Source organism: Amblyomma mixtum, chromosome 5 (assembly GCF_055824585.1).
Source record: "Amblyomma mixtum isolate Tamu chromosome 5, ASM5582458v1, whole genome shotgun sequence".
Classification (NCBI taxonomy): domain Eukaryota; kingdom Metazoa; phylum Arthropoda; class Arachnida; order Ixodida; family Ixodidae; genus Amblyomma; species Amblyomma mixtum.
The window spans coordinates 37,502,410-37,525,765 of NC_143016.1; the positions used below are offsets into that span (position 1 = coordinate 37,502,410).

General features: G+C 43.0%; 1 protein-coding gene across 1 annotated transcript in view; it reads right to left on the reverse strand.

Annotated features, from left to right (window-relative positions):
* Window positions 1-23,356, reverse strand: part of LOC149341810 (RNA helicase MOV-10-like) — a 47,224-nt gene that overhangs the window by 9,198 nt on the left and 14,670 nt on the right. Inside the window, exons 5-13 of the mRNA XM_089544016.1 lie at window positions 17,865-18,027; window positions 17,302-17,462; window positions 12,721-12,897; window positions 10,551-10,698; window positions 10,290-10,451; window positions 6,914-7,017; window positions 4,875-5,092; window positions 3,853-4,013; window positions 1,612-1,860 (exon numbers count right to left, since the gene is read on the reverse strand). Coding sequence (XP_089400142.1) covers window positions 1,612-1,860; window positions 3,853-4,013; window positions 4,875-5,092; window positions 6,914-7,017; window positions 10,290-10,451; window positions 10,551-10,698; window positions 12,721-12,897; window positions 17,302-17,462; window positions 17,865-18,027 — 1,543 coding nt within the window. The remainder of the gene's footprint in view (window positions 1-1,611; window positions 1,861-3,852; window positions 4,014-4,874; window positions 5,093-6,913; window positions 7,018-10,289; window positions 10,452-10,550; window positions 10,699-12,720; window positions 12,898-17,301; window positions 17,463-17,864; window positions 18,028-23,356) is intronic.

Below are 23,356 nucleotides of genomic sequence, written 5' to 3' on the forward strand. Positions count from 1 at the left end.
CTGTATACGCAATGCCTTGTGACCTCGAGAGTACCAGAAGCTTGGAAGAACGCTAACATTATCTTAATTTATAAGAAAGGAGACGTCAAGGACTTGAAGAATTACAGACCAATCAGCTTATTGTCCGTTGCCTACAAGGTATTTACTAAGGTAATCGCCCTCCTCCACTCTTGCCATAAAGCTTCCTTCCATGGTAACCTCCTCACCTTTCCAGGGCAACTACCCTCCAGGTGGTTTCCATGGCAACCACTGACTGGTTGCACCTTACCATAACCATCCTCTATTGGGGTAACCATCCATCTGGCTGGGGATTCCTCCACTCTCCCGATACCCTCCTTCTTCCATGGCAACCACCCTCTGGATGGTTCCTGTGGTAACCACCTACCAGTTATGCATTTCTTCGCCTATGTGATACCTTCCACCATGCAAGGTAACCACCCTGAAAATAGTTCCCATGGCAGCACACCCACTGGTTATGCCGATGACTACTATGACAGACAACAACATTGCAAAACGTAGGAACAGGCGCTTAACAGCTGTCATTGCAAAACTTTTTATACAAGCTGCCATGACACAACACACGCCACATGAAAGCCTTTTACCACTGAATGCTCGTCAAAGGCCGGTTCACAAGCAAGCGACTGAGTGATTGAGCGGCGTGCCGCCGCGAAAATTTCCAACTTGTTGAAACCTCTCCGCTCATCGCAGCGATGACTCAAAACAGGTTTTTCCATCGCTGCAGGTTTCGCTAGCATTTTCGCTTGCATGTGAAACAGGCTTAACACTTTCGTTGCATCGTGGGTCACTGGTGGATCGCATCATTTTTTTATGCTGTGTGCTCATGAATACTGGGCCCCACGATGAAGCCATAGTGAGATCCTCCTCCTTGGACCTCACAATAAAATGTGACCCAAGGCGTTATTATGTGACCCAGTGTTTGAGGCCGCATAGCATGGATAAATGACATGACGCGCCAGTGACCCACAACTCAGTGAGCATGCTAAATGGCAAATCTGGGGTTCTTTTGATGTCCATGCATTTTACTGAAACTATCAGGGTAGATCCTTTGGACTCTTCTGATTTTTTGCGCCAGATTTAGCAGCCAGGTGCAGTTTTGTTTCAGTGCAAATGAACCTAAATTTCCGCTGTTTTGTGATCTCAATCGGGGCGATTTCTGCGGGCAATCTTTGGTGTGTGACAACACGAGCTGCACATCATTTGGCAATCACTCTGTGATTTCTGAATAAAAAAATTTTGAGCTTGTTTTTGGTCAATTAAGACAAATAATGACTGAAGTTATCACTTAGTCACCAATACATTCATTCAGTGTGCACACAACAGGTTTTGTGACAGTATCCGTGACGTCATTTGTTGGTCATTTGCAACATCATACTTTGGTTGAGACTCAGTTTTGGTTTCATGGTTCTTCCTGTATTTTTTCATTGCTTTCACATCATATTTTGAAAAACTATTCATCGAAATCAAGACGATGATGTCCAAGGGATATAATGCGACAGTCAACTAAAAATTTTCTCTGTTAATCAGTACTAAGCACACACGTTCCGTCCTTATATTGAAGCCCCTGTAATTAGTAAAGGAATCGATTCTTGCCTGCTTTCGGTAGGGGGACACAATGCCAATGTCCTGGCACTTTAAACGCACACCAAGACCACTTTTTCCCTCCAGCAGGGAGGTGACATAGCTGATGACCACCTTGATCTCCTCGGGATTGTAGTAGGACGGGCAGGATGACTCCCTCAGGTCGCGCCCACAGACGCCATGGAAGATGAGTGGGCAGCCTTTGCGAGGCAGCTTCTCCCAAGAGGTCATGCTGTTTATGATCATTTCATCACCATGCACCTGGTGAGGTAAAACTGAATCACAAACCTGCCTCACAGTACATCTATATGTGTGTGTGTGTGAGGGAGAGGGGAGACATACGAAAAATAAAAAGTAGAGAGAAAGATATGGCCACAGCAAAATCCACACCAATTACACAGCATAGAGTAAAACAAGAAGCACTTTAAAACAAGTCAGCTAAAAGTGAATGCTTGCGTCTTCTATGTCCTTGTCTGCATTTGGTATTCTGCACTGAAAAGTTGTGTCAATGTTGCCACCCGTGGACCCAGATCCAATAGCTAAGCTTTAGATACACTGTACAGGCTCCCCATCAATGTCCATGGCGCTTGTTTTAGCTACTAAAGTATGCCACCTCCAGTCCCACAGAAGAAAACAGCTCTTTTGCTATTTGCGGTATTCAAGCTGGGCAAAAATATCTTCAATAATATTGAAAACAGTAGACTCTCATCCTGCACTGAATCAACAGATGCATGCCAGCAGCAAGCATGCCGGACAAAATTTTGCAAGCAAAAGAAAGCACAACAGTACAGCCAAATTTTGACTTAGTAAAGGTGTATGTTACAGCTTTAATTCCTTATGTAGCTTTACAAGACAAAAGGTTCCCTTAAATGCAACTACAATGCATATGAGCAACCATTTGCTGAACCTTTATAAGTTCACATACCTCGCAGATGTCGAGACACCAATAGTTCTGGTTTTGATTTTTTTTTTTTACCAATAATGATGCGCATGACCTAAGGAACGATAAACCTGCGGGAGACATACCCCAGTGCACTTTAAATAATTTATTAAAACATTTTCTCGCCTTCACTATCCAATTCGGTTTCGGTTTCACAGCCCGAGATGTAGACATACAGCCCGCAGAACTCACAAAACAGTCACATATTCACTGCTCCGTTGTCTGCTGCAAACAGCATGGCGGTGGACATGGTTCAGCATTGTCGTCCTTACCTGCTCACCCCCGGCGTAGCAAACAAATACGGGAGTTTGCTACCGATGGCAGAGCCATAACACACAGCCTAGTGAGCGGGGAAGATATGCTTTGCAGTGCTTTCACAACACAGTTCTCTGAGCAAGTCTTGAGGTACAAGTGCCTGTGCTTTGCCGATGTCACACACACCATACGTCTATGTGATGAGGCCGACAAAGCCATGTAGGGAGCATTGTAACACGGAATGGTATCAGTAAGGCGTGTGTCCATCAGTGTTCGAAATGCAGTCATGCTTTTGTTGTCACCTAAGTGCCTGTTGAAGATATTTTTTGCCGTGCAGTATAGCATTCGCAGCGCCACCTCAGCTGCTTGTGTTACCTACAGGAAACGTGAAACATTACCACAAAACAGCGTTGCACCTTGTCGAGCAACGTGACTACCGCCCATACACCTATTCCCTTCGGCATTCATTCATTGCTACAGTGGGCGGATGCCAGACATGTCTGGTGTCCACCCTTCGGACTTGTTTGTGTGCACTTCAGCTGTGAATGTACGCCTTTAAGCATCCAGAACACCAGACATGTCAGAACGCCAGACATGTCTGGCGTGCACACAAACAAGTCCGAAACTCAGAGGGAAGACAAACTCGCAAATGCTGTCATGTCGAAATGCTGCCACTGAGATCACAGTGCCGCAGTGGGTCACTATTAGTACAAAAAGAAAAATCCACAAGTCTGGACGAATTGCACGCACCAGTGCATAATATGACACAATTCAGGTGTTTGTCGAGCCTGATACTGCATTGGTGGTAAAACTAGCCCGCTCTTCCACCCTTGCAAACTGCATTGGTGACAGTTGTGTGAATCCGATATTAAAAATTAAAAAAGAACGGTACCAACACCAATTTACATGTAGTATGTAATCTCAGGCATATGTGGCCATGCCAAAAGCTAGCATTCTGGTAAAAAAAACAAAACAGTAGTAGCCCCATGCACTAAGAAAAGTGTGTTCACAAGTGTACATATGCACCTAGCACATTCCTGCACTAGTAGTGAACCCACCTGCAATTCATATTCATAGAACAGCTTATTTGGAACCTCAATAATGTCTGCATGGCTTCTGAAGTTTTTGACGAGCTTGGTCAGCATCTGGGGATTGTAGTAACCATTCTCCATGCGTTTGTATGGCTCACAGTCCATAAGACGCTCCAGGAGTGAAACATCTGCAAAGTTAGAGTAGCAACATTTAATGATACCTTCCATGCAGTTTTTGGATATAACATAGTAGCCACTTGTGACTGCCCTACTATTGCTCAAACAACAGATTCAAAACTTACTGTAACAAAGCACTCCATAATAAATTAACAAATATAAGAGAAAGAGCACAATTCCACTTGAAGCCCAGCCATATCAATGTGAAATAATCCTAGTTAAATTACATTATTTAAGCATCTCTTTAACTTTGTCATAATGAGTTTTAAAGCTATTAGAGGCCAAGCTATTTAAAAAAAGTTAGCACTGTTCATGTCTACTGCACTGTTCACGTTATCTTATATTTGTGTTATTAAAGTTTTAAAATTTGGTTCATTAAGGTGCACAGCAGAAATTAACTTATCATCAGTTATCAAATAAGATTGTCCAGATAAACTAGCTGGTAGAGTGCTGCAGTAAAACACCACTTGAAAATGGGAAGAAAAAAATGGCTGTGGCTTAGCTTGGTTAAGCCCGGTAATTGCGAAAGCAATATCCGTAGCTACGCCATGGTTCAGCTGGTAGTGTAGCTGGTGGTGGTGCTTGTGGTTAGACTTGTGGTGATGCATCGGTTATACAATCCAATCCAATCCAATCCAATATACTAATATGGTAGCTACCGGCCTCGCTACGCGACGGGCTGAAAGTGCAACTAGTATTGCTTTCGCAATAAAAAGGAAGAAAGCAGCATGCTGTTTGCGCCCTCCTTCTTTGTCGACCAATTCTTGAGTGCTGCCTTCCAGCAGCGTCACAACATGACGCTGCTGCCAGTGTGTCAGTGCAGGTCGCCCAATCTGGCTCCAAAGAGCAGGTACATCCATGTTTGCTCGCACCCATATCGTAGCGCTGGGTGAGCCTGCTCCGAATGACGGGGCCCAACTGCTTGGGGTCTCCTGCCAGGATGAAGTGGCCACCCACGCCTTTTCTGGCCGGGTCCCATGCTGACATGAGCCCCATGACGGGGATCAGACACTCGGGCTCCAACGACTGCCCTGCCTCATCCACAAAGATGTGCGTGAAGTGGTCCAGTGGAAAGTCGGCAGCCACCAGCCTGCAGCACACACACCCAGCCTGTACAGCATCCACCACACTCAGAGAGTAAAATTCAATGCTGGTATTCGTAGGATAAAGTGTAAGCTCATCAAATCCACCACAGCTCACAAGCAAGGCTAAGACAATAAGTTCAGAGTTAAAGTGATTCACGGTCACTGACCAATTCTGAAGATGATCGACGTTTTGAGACTGCATAAAGGTTCCTTGTTCACTGAGGAGGAGAAGGCATCGTAGCCTCTTATGCACACAGTAACCGTGATTCTATTCATCCTGTGCTTGAACTTTTGTCAAACCCTTGATTAAGGTCACAGTTGTGGAATATCATACTCTAAAACAGCAACTAATTAATTAGTCCAACTTTACCTTTCACAAAAAACCTGAGCATTGCTATTGCAAAATGCCATCACATGTAGCATTAAACAAAACCTTGTAAATCATGTAGCATTAGAATGTTTCTACAATTTTGTTTTGATTTGTGAATAGAGAGAGAAAGTAATTCAGCACAACAAAAATGTGTATTTTTTTTGCTGGCCTACCCTTGGTTCTCTCCAGTACAGTCGAGCTTACTTATAACGACCGCCAGCGCTTTGCCAGCGCTTTTTGCTGAGAAGCCGGCTTATCATTAAGAAAGATCAATCTGTTTGCTAGGGAGTATATGCCGCATTGGCTGCCAAGGTAGCTACAAGCAACAAGGTACGTCTTCTCAGCATTGATTCGTGGGTGCCCGCCATGACCTTCTGAAGAAGATTGAAGTTTTGTAACAGGTTGCAAGCACGTAGAAGGCGTCATCTGAAATGCGGGAGAGCCGCTTGAATTCAAGCTCAAAATAGTTCCCAACTACAGTCTCGCAGTACGTCAGAATGTGGTTTCGATTGATTCACACCAGCTTGCCGCCCAGTGCCACAACCATGTTGTCAATTTCGTCACTGCTGTCAGAGTCTATGAAATCCGTGGCTACGGTGACAAGCATCGACATTGTACCACAGTTCAGCAGCATCCTTTCAGTACTTCAGGGCCGCAGCAGGGGAAGATACTATAAACTCCAGCGAAAACTCGAGCAAAAAAGACCAAGCATGTTGCGGCTGGCGGCGCACTACTATGTACAGAAATCAGGTGGCTTGCAAAGGTGTTAGTAATAGCAATCTAGCTGCACGGCTGTAGTGATGCTGCAAGAGTGGCGAACTGTTCGTGCGCCACCATGACCTATTCAGGAGGTGCAGTTGAACTGAACGGACCTAGGGTGCACTTTGAACAAAGAAACGTGCACAGCGGACCTTTTACAGAAATAAATGCCACTTTTGTCTGGCTGTATTTGTTTACTGCAACTGGACAAATGCACTTGACCGTCAGGTTCATTATAAATGGGCTCGACTGTATTTATATATGCTGCTTGGAAAGCGAAAAAACAAATTTTAACCAGTTTTAGCCAGTGCAATATGACTTGTGCAAAAGGAAGCTCTGTTACCAGCTGTAAAATCAGAATTAAAAAGTAAAAGAGGAACAAAAACAAGGCAGCAAACTCAATGGTGCTGCTCCCGTCGCTTGTAGAGAAATTTCAAGAATGCCCCCACAAAAGAAGTGACATAAAAAAAGTTGCAGTGAGCAACCATTCAATTTTTAACACTTTCCTGTACAACATCATCCTATGCGTCCTATGCATGCAGCCCCTACTCACAGTGTCCATACCTTTCACTGAAAAAGATGATCTCCATGGCCCTGCTAAATTTCAATGTGTGAAACTGCTTTAGATATGAACTCACACCAGTACAGCAGTATCAAATGAGGACCAAATACAACACTACGATTATAGTATACTCACTTCCCAGAGCATGCCATTGTTGCCACAATGATTCTCTTTCTCATCAGGTCTTTGCTCGAAGGGTAGAAAAACTCCTTTTGATTGGGAATGTAGTTTGAAAATTTCTAAAAAGAAAAAGGATTAGAATGAGCACCACCTGGCACTTCAAATGGGTGCCATCATACAGTGGCAGCTAAGGACCTGTAACCTCCAAGAAAGCTATAACAGAAAACTATGCAACCTTGCAGCTAAGACTGCATACAACTATAAACAATATTTCCCATTTTGGCAATTGAAATAAGATCCTTATTTCAAAGTTGCTTGATGTTCAGTTTTGGCCATGCAATATGCTACCCCTCGTGAACTCACATTTAGCTGCCAATAATTTTCGCTCAGCCACACAAACTCTTATTTCCGATGCAGTGCAAAGGGTTTTAAACGACTTCTCTTTAGCATGTAAAATAGACTTCTGACATCACAGAACAGCAAAATTTATTAAATACAAAAATAATTCAGTTAGATGACTACTGCAACAGTGCAACAAGCATGCTTCTGGTCACAAAAATCAAGTTTACGAAGACCTGAAACAAACAAAAAAAAAATCTAATCAGTCAGCAACAGAAATATATGATAATAGCAAACCACAAAATATGGGCTGAAATTGAGCCCTTTAAGTGCAGCAAGGTCATTCTCTTTTTGTGCCCGCATCCCAAATCATTTACAACAGGAGCAACGTTTGTTTTGTTTGCCACTTACCTATTGAGATTACCCATGCACAGTCAACTGCATGGCACACCTTTAGAGGCAATAATGACTGTGCAACAACCTGACTGATCACCCGCTACAAAGGGAGGGCCACAAGTATTATCATCATGACATAGTGGCCAAATACCCAAGGAGTGCCTCACATCGCACCGGGTCACAGCCACAGGAGCAGGTTAATGTGATTGTCTGGAATAACCTGATTAGGGGACGCAGAGCTCTGTTGGCTGGGAGCAGATTGCAGTGTGATTTAGTCAAATTGAAACGCCTGCTTCTGCTTTCACACGTGTCTCTCGGTTTGATCTTTTAGTTGTGATCCTCTTAACAATACAGCACCTGCCAGGATACAGTGTTGCTCCTGCCATATCTGAGAATGAGTAATCTCTCCCCAACTCCATACCGCAATACCTCAATGAGAGCAAAGCGCCGTCCTCAAATAAAACTACGAGGGGTGTTCATTAAAGATTTTCCCTGATCCACTTCTCTTTATTGCACGGTGCTGAAACTGCAGGCACGTAATGATATATGTCTCTGTAGGTTACGCGCCAATTTTCAGGTGTGAACTAATAACGGTCTCTCTTTTAGAGGTGCTGAAGATGGGCGAAGTGGGATAATGGTCCCAACGGAATACGGCGCAGTCGTCAAGCTCCTTTACTTGAAAGGCCGCATTCAATGAGATGAAAGAGGTTTGTGAGGAGGATTCCCCATCAGATGACGTAGCCAAGAACTGGCATTATCAATTAAAATATGGTCAGACTTCCGTGGAAACTGCTCTAATGCCAGAGCGACCCCACCCCGCTGTCAATGAACACACCATCCAGCAAGTGGAGGTTGGCATTTCAGAAAATCACCACATAACCATTCAAGACCTAGCCCAATATGTCACAATTAGTTTGGGGTCACTGTAAAAAAGTAATTCAAGATAATCTTTGTATCTGTCAGGTATCAGCCCACTTGATTCCTCGGCAGCGCACACTTTTCCAGAAGCGGCAACAAGCCGAATGTTCCAGGCTCTTTTGATGATGTGCCACGGAAACCAGGAGGATTTTTCAGCAGTCTGATCACACAGGATGAAAGCTGGGTCCATCACTACAATCTGGGAACTACAGTACAGTCAATGGAATGGAAGCATCCGAACTCACCACCTCTAAAGAAGGCATGTGCACAACCATCCGCCGGCACGGTCATGCTCACAGTCTTTTGGGATCAGCACGGAGTAGTCTAGATGAATTTCTTAGTAAAGGGTATCACAAGTACTGGGGCCTACTATGCTTCACTGCTGCAGGAATTGCAGGCAGCCATCAAAACCAGGAGATTTGTCATGCTCACATCCCTCTTATTCATCTGCTCTTGCACCATCAGACTTCCACCTCATTCAAACAGCGAGGTCATTTTTGAAGGACAAGCATTTTCGAGATTATGAGACTGTAATTTCCAAAGTCGCACCGTGGCTTTTGCAGCAACGTGGCTTTTGCAGCAACGTGGCTTTTGCAGCAACGTGGCTTTTGCAGCAACGTGGCTTTTGGAGCAACCTGTCGACTTCTGCAAGTGAGGTGTTTGCACTGGCATAAAGAGATGGGAGAAGTGTGTGTCCCTGGGTGGAGCCTATACAGAGAAGGAACTAATAAACGTGCCAAGTTTCGTTGCTCTGAGTCAAGAGGAAGTGGGTCAGGGGAAATATTTATTGAACACCCCTCATATTCTGCAGGAAATTATATGTTTCAACAGAGCCAGTCAGTGTATTTTTAGACCACTCAACTAAAACAAAACATTTCACTTCAAAGCCAAGGTGCCACTTAAAGTTGCAGAGAGCCTTTAAAACAAATAACAAACAAATCAGACATTTTAAGCCGAGTATCCTTTGCAAAGCTGTTTTTTTTTGCTAAGAAATAAACCTTACAAACTAAGCATATGACTATATGACTAGGCATATGACTAAGCATATGACAATGACTATGCATCAGCATGGCACAGCAGAAGCACTCTAAAATGCGGCCTAATGAAATGTCGCCACAGGTTTATACACTATGCTGTCTAGACATGGCATCACATGGGTTGATTTAAATTCTGGCAGCGGCTGGTGTATTATAAAAAGAGCACCTACATGCACGAGATAATGACTAAGATAAGCTGCGCACATAAGCCTACAGCAGTACACAGTTTTTTTCTGTACAAATTATCACAAATAAATGTGGCATTAGCATAGAGTGGATGACAGAAAAATATCCTGAAAAAAAAGAAAATGACCATCAGATGCACCCCATATATCAATAAAAAAAAAAAGAAGAAAGCAACAGATTCTAGAACATTGTCAGAATGCTGAAACGCAGTTGTCCGTTCCTAAAACAAACACAGGTGAGACTACTTTCGCTCTTGTTTGCAGAAAACTAGTTAAAGCGACCGCCACAATGTGACACGGCCTGCTTGCTATTTGACAGGCACACACACACTGAAGTACAACAGCAACATGTGCAAACTGAAAATGAGAGGGCTGAGGACTCGTGCACCTACATCGGTGGAAGGGTTTTCTTGGTACCAAACGCGCTTACCTCCATGTGCAGAGGAAGAAGGTGAAGTGTAAGGACAGATATCTCAAGTTTATTCTCATAAGTATAATACAATTCATAACACTTACCTCCAATTTTTTTGAAATTTTCGTTGGGTGCACAGAAGCGGAATACATGCGGAAAAGTTCAGATGGAGCCAAGTGCTCCGTAAGACGTTCGGCAAGGACATCACAGGCACTGTTTGAAGGCGCCACAACAAGGATGTGACTCGATGGAATCTGAGTGCACACCTACAACAGATGTGAACACAGATGTGAACAATGTTGCAGTGCACCAAAGAAAGCAGAACCATAGTGCAGGTCATTAGAGGAAACCAGCTTGTGGCGTACCTGTTTCAGGGCTTCCACTAAAGTCACAGTCTTCCCTGTGCCCGGAGGCCCAAACAAGAGATATGGGTACGGCCGGTGCAAACCAAGAAGGATGTTTTTCACCGCCGTGAACTGCTCTGGGTTTGATGCTATTTTTTTGTTGAACAGCCTTGGAAAAAGAAAGAAAAACAGTTGCTGACAGCCAATATTTCAACTGGTAATCTTCTAAAGGGACATCAAGAACAATTTGAAGTTGGCCAGTATCAACAGCCGAGCGTGAGTTAAGAACAAAAAAACTACTCTCTTATAAAACTGACCGTTCGTAAGCTAAAAATATCCAAAAAATGAAGCATTGCTATCATCACCATCAGACATTTCCACAAGCAAACTGCAGTGATTCCACGAAAGTTTTTTTCCATGTGGATCCCTGAGGCTGGGCTTAAACCTCCACCTACTTTCTGTTGAAGGGTCGTTGCCAGTCTTGATGCCATGAGTTTGAATTGAGTGGCAGGAAAAATGTGTTCCATACTTAAGTACAACTTTCTCAGCATCAAATGTGTCTTCTGCTGCCGAGAGAACACCCAACACATAGCCACAGAATCAATTTTTAGAACTAAGAAAATTGGACAGAGTTCTCCTCAGTGCAACATACGCTTGGTGTCAGTCCTGAAAGGAAAAAGATATAAACCTTAAGTCTAGTTCTGTGGATGTGTGCACTAGCTGCAAACCTGTATGGAAAGAAACAAACTGAAAATATTACAAAAAGCTTAAGATGGCACTGTTGAAGCTCAAAATAAAAAAGCTGCTCATAAAGCTGGCAGAAATGAAATAATGCAACTATAAATGTGACCACATAAAGAAGTGAAACCCTTTGCAAGCTCCCTGCAAGTGAGAGGACTCTTGGGATACACATCAAACTTCAAGAACGCAGTTCCATCCGACATGTGCAAGTGCTAAAGTTTTAAGGGGGGATGTAGCTTTCAGTAAAAATTTTTTCATTTCTTGATGGATTTACATGAAATTTTCTGAACCCTCAGAGGGTCTGAACTACTCAATCACTTAATGAAACTAGTCAAGCAGCTCAACTCTGTGGTGCAAAAGTGGAATCTGATGCACAGTATTTTACATGAATATCTATGGCCTTTTAATTATGATGGGAAAATTGACCAGCTCATTGTTGACTATACAATGATTACAATGACTTAACTGCTTTCTGTGTAAGAAACTAAAGTTCAGAATGATGTGTGTTTTTTTAAAACAAGGGACAAGGGCCACTGCACAACAAAACATGCACAGCTCTGCAAGAGCCTTGCCTGTCGTTGCCGAGTAATACCCTCGTGTTTCCTGCCCTTGCCAACTGCCTGTTCTTGGCACTTTTAATAGAAGAATGGCAGCACAGATAAAAGTTAAGCCACCTTTTTCCTTTTTTTTGCTGCCTTATCTCACCAACTTTAAAATGTCGATGGTACCTGACATAATAATTTAGGTTTTCATCCACAAAATTCCTAAATTCATTAAACAAATCAACGTTAACATACTCAGGATCTCCACATGGTGTCCTGGATACAACGATTTCTTCACACCCAACAAAGAAGAATTCATATGCAAGGGTGCTACAGTACAACAGTGATGAGCTTTATTTGTTTAAGTATACTGTAAGCCCCAAAAGAGATTTTCACATGGGTGAGCTAGTGCAGTTATTTAAGAGAGAACGAAAAAAAGCTAGAAATACCAGCTAACATCAGATTGATTCGGTCTGACGACAACAGTCTCTTCAGCAAGCTCTATAAATAAATATTAGGATCGGAAGCTGCATTGCAATACAATGGACCACTTTATTCCTTGCCCACACTGCAAGAGGGAAAGGTAAATATAGTACTGTTGCGACAAAAAAATTATTCAAGCGAAAGCAAGAGTTTCTGGTGGATGATGCCAGAATGATTGATCTTAACAAAGTCTTCAGGATTAGTTCTAAATAAGTTAAGCAGAAGTAAATACCACTATAGGAATTTCAAGTGGCGCAACTTCGAGCCACTAGATAAAGAGTATGAAGACCTGCACACATATAACAGAACCTGCACAGTACAAGACGTGCATGCTCATACTTGTAATTATATGTATGCATGCATATAACTTTTGCACACATGAAAAAAATATGCACGCAAACAAGCTAACGAAGTGCAGCACTCACTGAAGATGGCCAAGCTTCAGGCTTGGCTGTGATGCGATGCTGCACTTTGGAAGAACAAAGTTCCACAGCTCGTTTCTCTCTAATATGGATATTGCACGGTGCATTAGCCGCAGGGGTAGCCGGTTGTAAGTAAACCGTACATCAAACTTCATTCCTTTCAAGTACATTGCATCAAACCTGAAACAAGCCACATATATTCACAGGTGATGCATGGAGTTTACGTAGTACTATGTAAAAGAGCAGAATAATAAGCTTAACCTAGCAGCAAATGCCTCATGTATCCAGCTCTATGAGGAAGAGCTCACACAGCCATCACAGCCTTCAAGGATGCTGCCAACAACTGCCCATGAATTTGTCTCTGATGCACTAAGTACATTGCACACTATGCTTGGTTCAAAAACATGCCAAGATAAACACAGACTTGTAGGCAGCTGATAGCCACTTGAACATTTTTCCCTTTAAGAAAGGTGCTTTTTGTACACATTACAAGAGGACAGCCCTATGTAACCTAGGTACAAAAAAAAAAAAAAATAGGTTACAAGAAATGGATGCTGCAACTTCCATTCACCAAAAGTAGTAGTAGGGGAGCTATTGTTAAAAAAAAAAAAAAGGTAACTGCACCTTTTTGTTTATCGCTAGTTGCCCTAAGAAAATTAAAAGCACAAGAATTTGGTACTTTGGTCAAACTATCTCACAAAAAAAAATACAAACTACTTCCACATTTTCTGCACATTTTAGACAACTTGAAGGTCTCATGAGCCAGGCAGGCCATCACAATCAACGGGCAGGCATCATGCGCTGCCATGAACATCTGCCCCTCATTATACAATCCAACAAAAAGCACCCACAATGAAAGTGCAGAAATAAGGTCTCTTCTCTTTTAGACGATTCTGCTATCACATCAAAACAACATAGCAGAACTCCAGCAAAACGGCATCATGACATGGAAATGAGCTAGTGTTCAGCGGATGAGCACCAGGACTAACCCACACCAAAGCTAGCGACAGGTAGTCATGGACAACAGCGCTGACTGCAGCCTTTTAGAGCAGGACAATGCTCTTGAAGACAAAAGTCAAGGAAAAATTTTAGGAAAGTTTAGAGACACAGCATATTGCATGTTTAATTTCTTCATTCCGTTGTGTCTTTAGAAAAATTCTTTTGGGACGACAACACTTGTAAGGTGGCTAGCAGTCTCTAAGGCATTTTTCATGATTGAGAAGCAAGTGGGTCAGGCCTCTTTATTTTTGACTAAAGCCTAATTTTCCCGAGTTCTTTTTTTTTTTTAGTGGTCAAAAATTTCTCACAAACTGCTCGACAAATTATATGCGCAGCTACATTGATGGATGCTCAAGTTCAACACTTCTTTTGGCATTGATCGACATTTGCTAAGAACGGCACTTGAAGATTCTTACATTTTGAGACTGTCTCTGTCATTAACATGTCTAAAATAAAACCAAAAGCAAGAAATGGTGGCTACCTAATGGCTTCTGTTGATGTGTTCACCAAAAGCACACTAAAGCATAGGCTGCTTTTATAGTGTTCTAGCTGGCCTACAGATTCATGTTCGTCATAACAGCCTACTGCATGCACACCATTTGCTTCAATGGCTCTTAGGACCTATAGAAATGCATCATGCCAGTGTAAGGCTGTTTTGAACATGATGTTAATGCTCATACAGTGAACATGCATTATATGCTTTTGAAGTTGCCTGCCTAATCCTGTTTACAGACTTCCTTGGGAGTGAAATACTGGTCTGCAGTGTTCACAAATAAATCAATCCATAAGAAGAATGCCTTAGTGTAATATGACACACATAAATTACATATCATTTGCTCCACTGTATTTACTCTTGGTAAATATTTACCTTACCTTCATATCTGCTTTCAAATGAATGAAAGCTGCTTTCAGTACTTGATTACAAGGCTGTGAGCATGCCTTCTAAGCAGTTTTGCAGATTGGAGAGCACTCGTCCAAGAGCATTGGCATGTTGATGAAACAAATTACAATGCTTGCTTCAAGTGAAAGCTCAACTGATCAGGCTGGCCTTGTCACATGCACAGATCAATCGATACAATTGTGTGGTCTTCTCCTTTGCTCAGCCTTCTGCTTTCTTTGCAGCAGAAAGTGGTTTATAACAAACATACCTAAAGCCCACAGCATGACTGTGATCTTTGGGACATTGCACACAGCACACTGAAATTAATGTTAACTCTTGACAAAAAACTAAAAGAAGAATCAGCAACTGGACCACACAAGGCAACATAACAAATAACAGAATTCTGGTGCTCATTCATGACAGTAGAAAAAAATTTAGGAGCAATAAATTGGATTGATAAGGAGGAAATGCGATAACCTTTTTTCTTCACTCGCCAGCTATTGATATTCCATTTCCGTTCACTTACCAATCTATTCCAACTCCGATTTTATTTTTATTCCATTTTTATTTGAATAGACGATATGCGAAATTGCTTGGCGGTCTGGCAACACCGCACCCACAACTTCCGGTTTCCATCTTGGCGCGGTCGAGCTCGTCGAGCTGGTGCATCGTTTGCTATGCGTACTTTCTTCTTGCGAGTGGAATTTCAACAGGCAAGCTTCAGCTGCTGCGTTGTTTTCACAGCTGATCTTTGACTAAATGTAGGTGCTTTTAATAAGCGCCAGCTTACTCCTACCGCGTCCTCAGCTTCGCTTGAAGTCTGGCGCTGATGATCACAATAATCGGCACTCGAAAGTGGGTTGGAAAGTCGAACCGTGACCGTGTGCTGTTGTCGTTTTAATGCTCGCATTAAAGCACCAGCTCAAGCATCATGCATTATCATGGCTATTTTATTCCCAGGTGGACGTGAATTCATCTGGTAGGGTAGCGAGCGGTTATTTTGCGGTGAGTGCGCACGTGTGTTGACAAACTTCTGTGATAGTGTGAACTTTCGTTCGCGCCAACGCCAGGAGCTTCGTGCATTGCAGTATAATCACACAAGACCCTAGACCAGCTGCGTAATTCGATTCCTTTACTGTAATGTGCAATGCGCATCTGCGGTTTTCAACGTCACCGTTTCAGAGCCCGGCGTCGGTTGATTTTCGCCGCAATTCGTTGAAACCGCGTCTTGCTTAAGATGCAGTTGAAGCGAGTATTGCAATGTTGTCAATCGATATTACCAAGAGGAAAGTGGGCATATATAATTCAAAATGTAAGCAAAGACGCAGTTTTTTTTTTTTTTTTTTCAGATAAGCACTGAGCTACCGCGGCGGCTTGACTAGAGAAAGAGCGTACAGCTGTAGATGCCTTGCACGGACTCGATACGCTGGTCAAGTTGTGTGTGCAGGGGCGAAATTAGCATGTTCGGTTGCTTCCGAAACTTAATTAGCTTACTCCCAAACTTGGACAAATGGCTTGTTGCGAAGCAAGCTGTTGAAGCTTGCCACAACGATAATAAAATCTGATGGCCTGAAGCATTTTCAGAACACTGTTGCACGAACTTTCTAGCATAGAAATGCGTCCCTCCTTCATAATAAAGTAGCTATATTATTCGCTTCTTTTTTTTTAGATTTTCGTCGCCGCAGATATGGAAGGTATAGGAATCCTCAAGAAATAAAGCATTCGCACCTCAGTTTTTATACGTAGGGTGTACTGCTTCACAAAGACTCCTTAACGCGCATAACATATGCGTATGGTCCAGAGAGTTTGCTCGCCCTTCTAAAACTAATTGAACGCAGGAAAAACTTAACTGAACACGTAGCAAACTAAGCAGTAATCGGCATATGGTTCTTCGAGTGAACTTATTTCGCCACGGCACGAGCGATTGGCCCGCTCAAAAAAATTACCTTCTCTATTACGTTGTTCAAGTATGCGTGTATATATATCCACGCCCGACCGGACAGTTGATAAATGCACGAAATCGGCTTCTAATTTTGATCAGAGACAACAAAGGCTGTGGTCCTTATCTTAATTTAAATGCAAATCACCTCGAGAGATTTGTCAAAAATCAGCGCAGAAAGCGAAAGCTGCGCACTGATCCGTGTGCTGACACATGATACCTCGCATGGCGTTTTGTGTTACTAAAACGTTGGGACGGAGTAAAAAAATAGAAAAGCGAAAAGCTGGAACGCACCTAGTTCTGGCACGCATCGTAGTGTCTTTTCACAGTGGAGAGGGTAATGCAACACTGCATCGGCATTTTACTTTTCAAACGAAGCGGAGCCGTTTTAACCCAACGCTGGGCAGCGGTTTCGTTTTCTGTACCGTGCCAACATGGAGGACTTAGTTCTCGGAGCTTCGAGAGATGGCGCTGCGCATTTCGCATATCGTCTATTGCTTCTTTTATCAATTTTTGCTGAGTCATTAATAGTCATTTTCATTTTTGCTAAGTCACTCTTAGTCCCGCCTATCCATCCTCTTCTACCCTACAAGTGGAGAAGGGGATTGCTCTCTCTCCACCTGCCAATTGTGGCAGGTGAAGAAAGGGAAATCCCCCTGAACACTGCCTGCCACCTGTCATGGCTGGTAGGTGGAGGCTTCACACCGACACCAAACACCGTGCACCAGAGTGTTCGCCTTAATGGCATTAATAGAAATAAACTTACCGCTTGCCAAAGCTAATCAGGACAGATCCTTTCCTCGTTTCACAAACAAAACCTTCATATTCCAACACTTCAAGGTTCTCGTCCGGCGATTCACACGAGTGGCGCACAAAGATTTTATCTCCTTTCAACACAGACGGCCTCATTTCCACTAGTCCAGGAACCTGAATACAAAATACCATGCGTTGAAATGGGAAAGTTGGAATTTGCCAGCTGAAATGGCAGTTTCTGCACTTGGGATAGCAGGAGGTGAAAAAAAAGGCATTATGCCACGTTCAATTGAATTTAACACGAGCTTTTGAACCAGTAATAAAAATGGCAGTCATCCCTCACATTGTAACTGAACACCATTACTGAATAACTTTTTTTTTCCTATTCCATACCACTAAAGCCGACCACCATGTTAAAATCACAGGTGCACTACATTGGGTTAAAATGGTAATTCTGAAGCAATTACTAAAGCAACAATGCCAGCCCCCTCAAGCACTTTTTTACGACTATACAAAGGGCCTAATCCATCAATCCACATAAAAATAAAAGCTTTAAGATTAGAAACTTGGCCTTACCTCTAACACATACCAGTCGGTCTGTGTAGGGCAGGGAGTTAATGGTACACCAACCATGTCATACTTGCGAATGTCAATTCTCATCTGGACTTCTTCCAGGAACAGCAGAGTGGAGAAACGGCCCCAATAAGTACTCTCAGATATTGGATCATCTAAATTTTCCCTGCAAAGCATTTGGTACAAACACAGAATGAGTTGCTCCCATGTAAAGTTCTCGGTTAAACATTTCAATAGTGCAACAGTATGCGCAGTGAATAGTAATACATGGTGTCCCAGCTATAAGTAGCAAAGATTTTAAAAACGACAAAGTGTCCTAGGCAAGTTAAACCAATTGAGTGCAGCTAAGAGTTGCGTGGCCTAGTCAGCTGTGTTTTCTTTCCTTTTTGTAAACTCAATTAGTAAAGACTAATTAGCTAACTTTATAAATATTGGTGTCAAGCATAAAGGATCAACGTGGAAATTGCAGATCGCCTTGAAACACAGCTGGCCGACACATCTGCACCAACGTACCAGTCACGCAGCTTTATTTACTGGCCTTAAAAAGAAAGCCCTCCCAAATACAATAGCTACGAAATGACAGCGGTACTACTTCAGTTTTCCAAGACTTGCCTCAGAGAACAAAATCCAACTTTATCTGGAGAGCTGTCGTCAATGGGTCTTTTCATGTGCACTAGAAGAGGGATATTTGCCAGCAGCTGTCAGATGGTAGCATTTGTATTTTATGGCCTTTCTTTTAAAGCCAGTAAATAAAACTGCACAAATCGTACCTTAGTGAAAACATTTCAGCCAGCTGTATTTCAAGAAAATACACAAATTCTGAAATGATACTTTATTCCTGAAGCCAAAATTTAGAAATGTAATTAGTTTTTACTGATTAATAAACTTTGAAGAACTAAAAGAAATACTGCAGACTAGAACATGCAACACTTACCACCATTCAGTAGGTTTCATTCAGCCAGGGCACTTAAGTCTTTTTTTAAAATGTAAGTTACTTTTAGCTGGACACAAGGTCTCGAACTCATACTGCTATGCAGACCACATTGAGAAAATTTCATGCCAGAAGTCGGAAAATAACAAAAAGAGGGTGAAGGGATCAATCACAATGGCATTTTTTTTTTATGTGAGAAGAATGCCAACATTGCAGTGTGTTAAATAATAACTACAAAGATAACTGGCGCTGTCAAAAAAAGGCGTTATTTTTTGATCGCAGGAATTACCCTTTAGTTCTAAGCATGCAATAAGGGAGTAATTACTCATTGGCATCCACCCGAGCGCAGCCATACGGCTACAAAGGAAAGCTATACAGCTTTCTCAGAAATTTCGTAGTTAAAGAAAAATTCGTCCTGGTCCGGGGATCGAACCCGGGACCACCTCTTCACCGGAGCAGTCGCTCTACCAATTGAGCTAACCGGGACGGGAAGCTGATGGTAGGGCGAGAGCGAATTGATCAATAACTCGAAGTGGGGATCGAACCCGGGACCACCACTTCACCGGAGCAGTCGCTCTACCAATTGAGCTAACCGGGACGGGAAGCTGATGGTAGGGCGAGAGCGAATTGATCAATAACTCGAAGTGGGACTTCGAGTTATCGATCAATTCGCTCTCGCCCTACCATCAGCTTCCCGTCCCGGTTAGCTCAATTGGTAGAGCGACTGCTCCGGTGAAGCGGTGGTCCCAGGTTTGATCCTCGAACCAGGACGAATTTTTCTTTAACTACGAAGTTTCTGAGAAAGCTGTATAGCTTTCCTTTTTAGCCGTATGGCTGCGCTCGGGTGGATGCCAATGAGTAATTACTCCCTTATTACAAATCTACTCCACCTTGGGGGATTCCCCTAAAACATTTGACCAATTCTAAGCATGCTGCCAGCTTTAGGTTTGACAACGCTCAGCAGAGACAAGGGATGCAATATCCAGCATTAGTTCTTGAGCGGAGATGATTCACATGGTGGCTCTGAGGTGTTCATCTGCCATCCTTTAACACAGAGCTAGGGGTGTGCGAATATCAAATTTTTCGAATACGAATCGAATACGAAGACCTGGTTCCGAATATCGAATCGAATATCGAATAATCAAGGACAGATGCATTTAACCTCTACAAAACATTAATTGAGCACCGAAGAACATAACAGTTCAACTATCAGTGATGAAATGAACACAAAAGGTGTGTGTGGCTGCACAAAAAGTATCAAAGTCTCGAACATTATTCTTAGAAGAGTGGTAACATCAGAGAAGATGGCTAGTACACAGGATTGATTAAGGCTAGCTTGCCATAAGACAAAAGCGTGTTGCTGGGATGAACATAAATGGTTGTCGTGACAGAAAACCGGCCGCTCCACATGGTCAGGCAGGAGTAGTTCCCTTCTAGCTGAAACGACTTCTCCAGCCGCAGAAAATGGCCTCTCACTTAGCACTGAACTGGCAGGTATTGCGAGGTATTTCATGCACAACTCTGACTATACCAGCTTCGCAGTTATACCCACAAAGAAACTCACCAGCACAGTCAGCTACTGCATGGCCCAACGTTACGCATTGCTCTGGGCGCCGCCATGTTGTTATGTCTCTGTCGAGAGGACTTGCGGGCCGAAATGAACGTCGGTGCTTGCAATAGAATATTCGGCTAGATACGAATATTCGCGTCGGGTCTATTATTCGAAACAACACGAATACTTGGATTTCGAATCGAATACGAATACTAAAAATATAATATTCGATTTATATTCGAAAATTTCGAATATTTGCACACCCCTACACAGAGCATATTTCTTCACTTTAAATAAAGAGAAGAGGTGGTTGCACAAATATGCGCTCTTGAACATGGCAATGATCCTTGCCACTTGATGCCACAGAGTTGGAAAAACTGTCTTATCTAATCCTATCTAAAAAAAGTGTAAAACTCCAGGACACCTACGTCTCCAAAATTCTGTCTTAATGTGGTGCTTGCTTGAAATTCAATAAGCTCCATTTGCAACTCGGGCTCATCAATGTCAATTCCCACAGGGAAGTGTGCAGAGAAAGCATCAAACTGTTTGGAGCGGCTGCAGTTGTCTTGAAATCGAAATTTGAATTCTTCCTTGAGATGCGGAGCAAATCTGCGAAAATGTCACAAGATTCCTGGGCAACGTGTCCTAGTGACTTGAGAGTTGGAAAGTAGTTCAGTTTATTTGCTTTTATCTAGCACTACCAGATTTGCAATTTGGCCTGAAATGCATGAACATCCTTGCTCATTTTTGTTAGAATTTTTTCTCTTCCTTGAAATTTTATGCTCAAGATGTTCAAGTAATTGCATGGTTGTGAGAAATATGAGCGAATGAAGCCCCTTTTCATTTGACATCTCAGCAATTCGCTTATTTTTTACTTTAAGAAGCTGTCGATTTCATCTCCGAGATCAAAAAGTCTCTTCAGCACTTTTCTGAGGTGCATCCAGGGCAATGATGATTGGTATAGGATCTTCTTATGATTGCAGTCTTTCTCTTGTAACAGAGAGGTGAACCGACAGCGGTCGAGTGCTCTTGAACGAATGAAGTTCACTAAGCTGAATACAATGCCCATGACAGATTTCATATTCAGTGTCTTACTGCATAGCGCTTCTTGGTGTAAGATGCCGCATACCACCACAAACTGTTCAATGAATCTGAGCCCTTCGAGCTTCATTTGCAAACGTCCTACAAGACCGCTCCTGCTTCTGACCATTGATTGAGCACAGCTTGTTGCCACACACCATCCACTTCCAAGTTGGTGCATTTAACAACTCTTTCAAGCACCAAAAGGATGTTCGCTCCTGTAGTGGTGCCTTTCACCGGGAGTGTTTCGTAGTACAGCTGTCGCGTTGAGATTTTTGTCTACGCCTCTAATGAAGATGGAACACAAGGCGTTATCTTTAATGTTCGTGCTTTCGTCATCACTGGCGAGAGAAAAGGCTTTGAAGTCCCGACAATGGTTCATTAATCTGTTCTCAATGTCGTGGCCTATCTCAGTCATTCTCTCCGCACCTGTATAGGGTGAAAGGCTCATCTTTTCTAATTGCTTCAGAAATAACTTGCTCTCACCATTTTTTCTGCTCTTCTGGCAGGCCTTTGGAAAAATTACTGCTCTTTTCCCAGTGATGCCTTCAGCTGATCTACTTTGTTGTCATATACCTTTCCAGTTAATGCACCGTACTTGTCATGATGACAGAACATGAAGTGACATTGCATGCGGTACCCATTTGGCAATGACACAGTCTGACGGCAGATCAAACACATTGCCTTGTCCAGCGACTCACTGAAGAAGCATCGAGGTTGAAAACATTGCTGTTCAGCTTTAACTTTTCGTTTTGCTGAAGCCTTCGACAGTGACAATCCAACACTGAACTTTCACCGCAAAAATATTGAAATAGATGCGGCAGCAGTGAAACACTAGTTAGAGCAGGCTATCACTGAGTGCCTTTGGTACGATGACGTGCCAAATATGGCTTTCCAAATGTCACAGAAAGTGAGATAACATAAAAAACCCTCCCCAGAAAATTGGGTTCAGTATGCGGTGTGGATTTCAACGTCTTCAAGTGGCAAGTGGGCCATGAGGCATGCAACAAGTACTTCTGCTAAGAGGGCCATTCCTCAACCCAAACTATATGCCTTTGTAGGAACGCTTGCATGGCACTCCAGGTTATCGGTACTCACTGAATGCACTGAAGTAAACAAGCAAAGGTTAATTTTGCTTCATTCTGCATGCCTTAACACTCCCCTGGAATTCCTTGATCTCCAAGTGCTAAAACTCGTAGATGATAATCTCCACCAGCTAAATGTGCAACTCTTTTTACTTGTAGTCTTTCGCACCTTGGTTGTCCTGGGCTTTTGAGCCGCAGTTCTGCTGTTATACTACTTAAAGAGGGGGAAATGTATGTAAGGGTAAGAGTGGGGTTTTAGGAATGAGGGAGGACAAAGCTTTCGTAGGGTTTTAGTGGCCTGTCTCATATACGGAATGCGATTTTAATTACTGAACAAAACAGCAGTGTTGCTGGAGTGCCCTGACAGACAGGTAATGGATCAATTTACAGATTTACTTGTGCCGCAGCGGTAGGGAAATGCATCGTCCGTGCCTTTTATTAGGACCTTGTACAAGACGAAAGTTAGTGACTCACAGTCAGGACTAAAGGCAAAGGTAGGAGGTTACTGCCTTTCAATATCCACAACATCTGGTGCGGAAACTGTCAACTCCTGGACAACTTTCTGCGGCTCTGCGGCGGAGGCAGGCCTCTGTCCTTGTGCTATGTGAAGTGGGATCATTGTTTGGTTTAGGATTGCGGAGGGGTGAAAAAGAGAGGGGGTGGGGGTTGTCGGTGCCTCGCTCCTTGTGTGCTCTTGAAGGCAGCTGACGTCCGTCTCAGGGCAATGCAGATTAAGGGGCCCCTGCCTCTTTTCCTTTCTGCAAAGCCATCTGCACGCATGACTTTTTGGCCAATTTCAGTTGGAAAACAAGTCTGATGGTGAAGTTGATCATGAAGCTGGCACGTG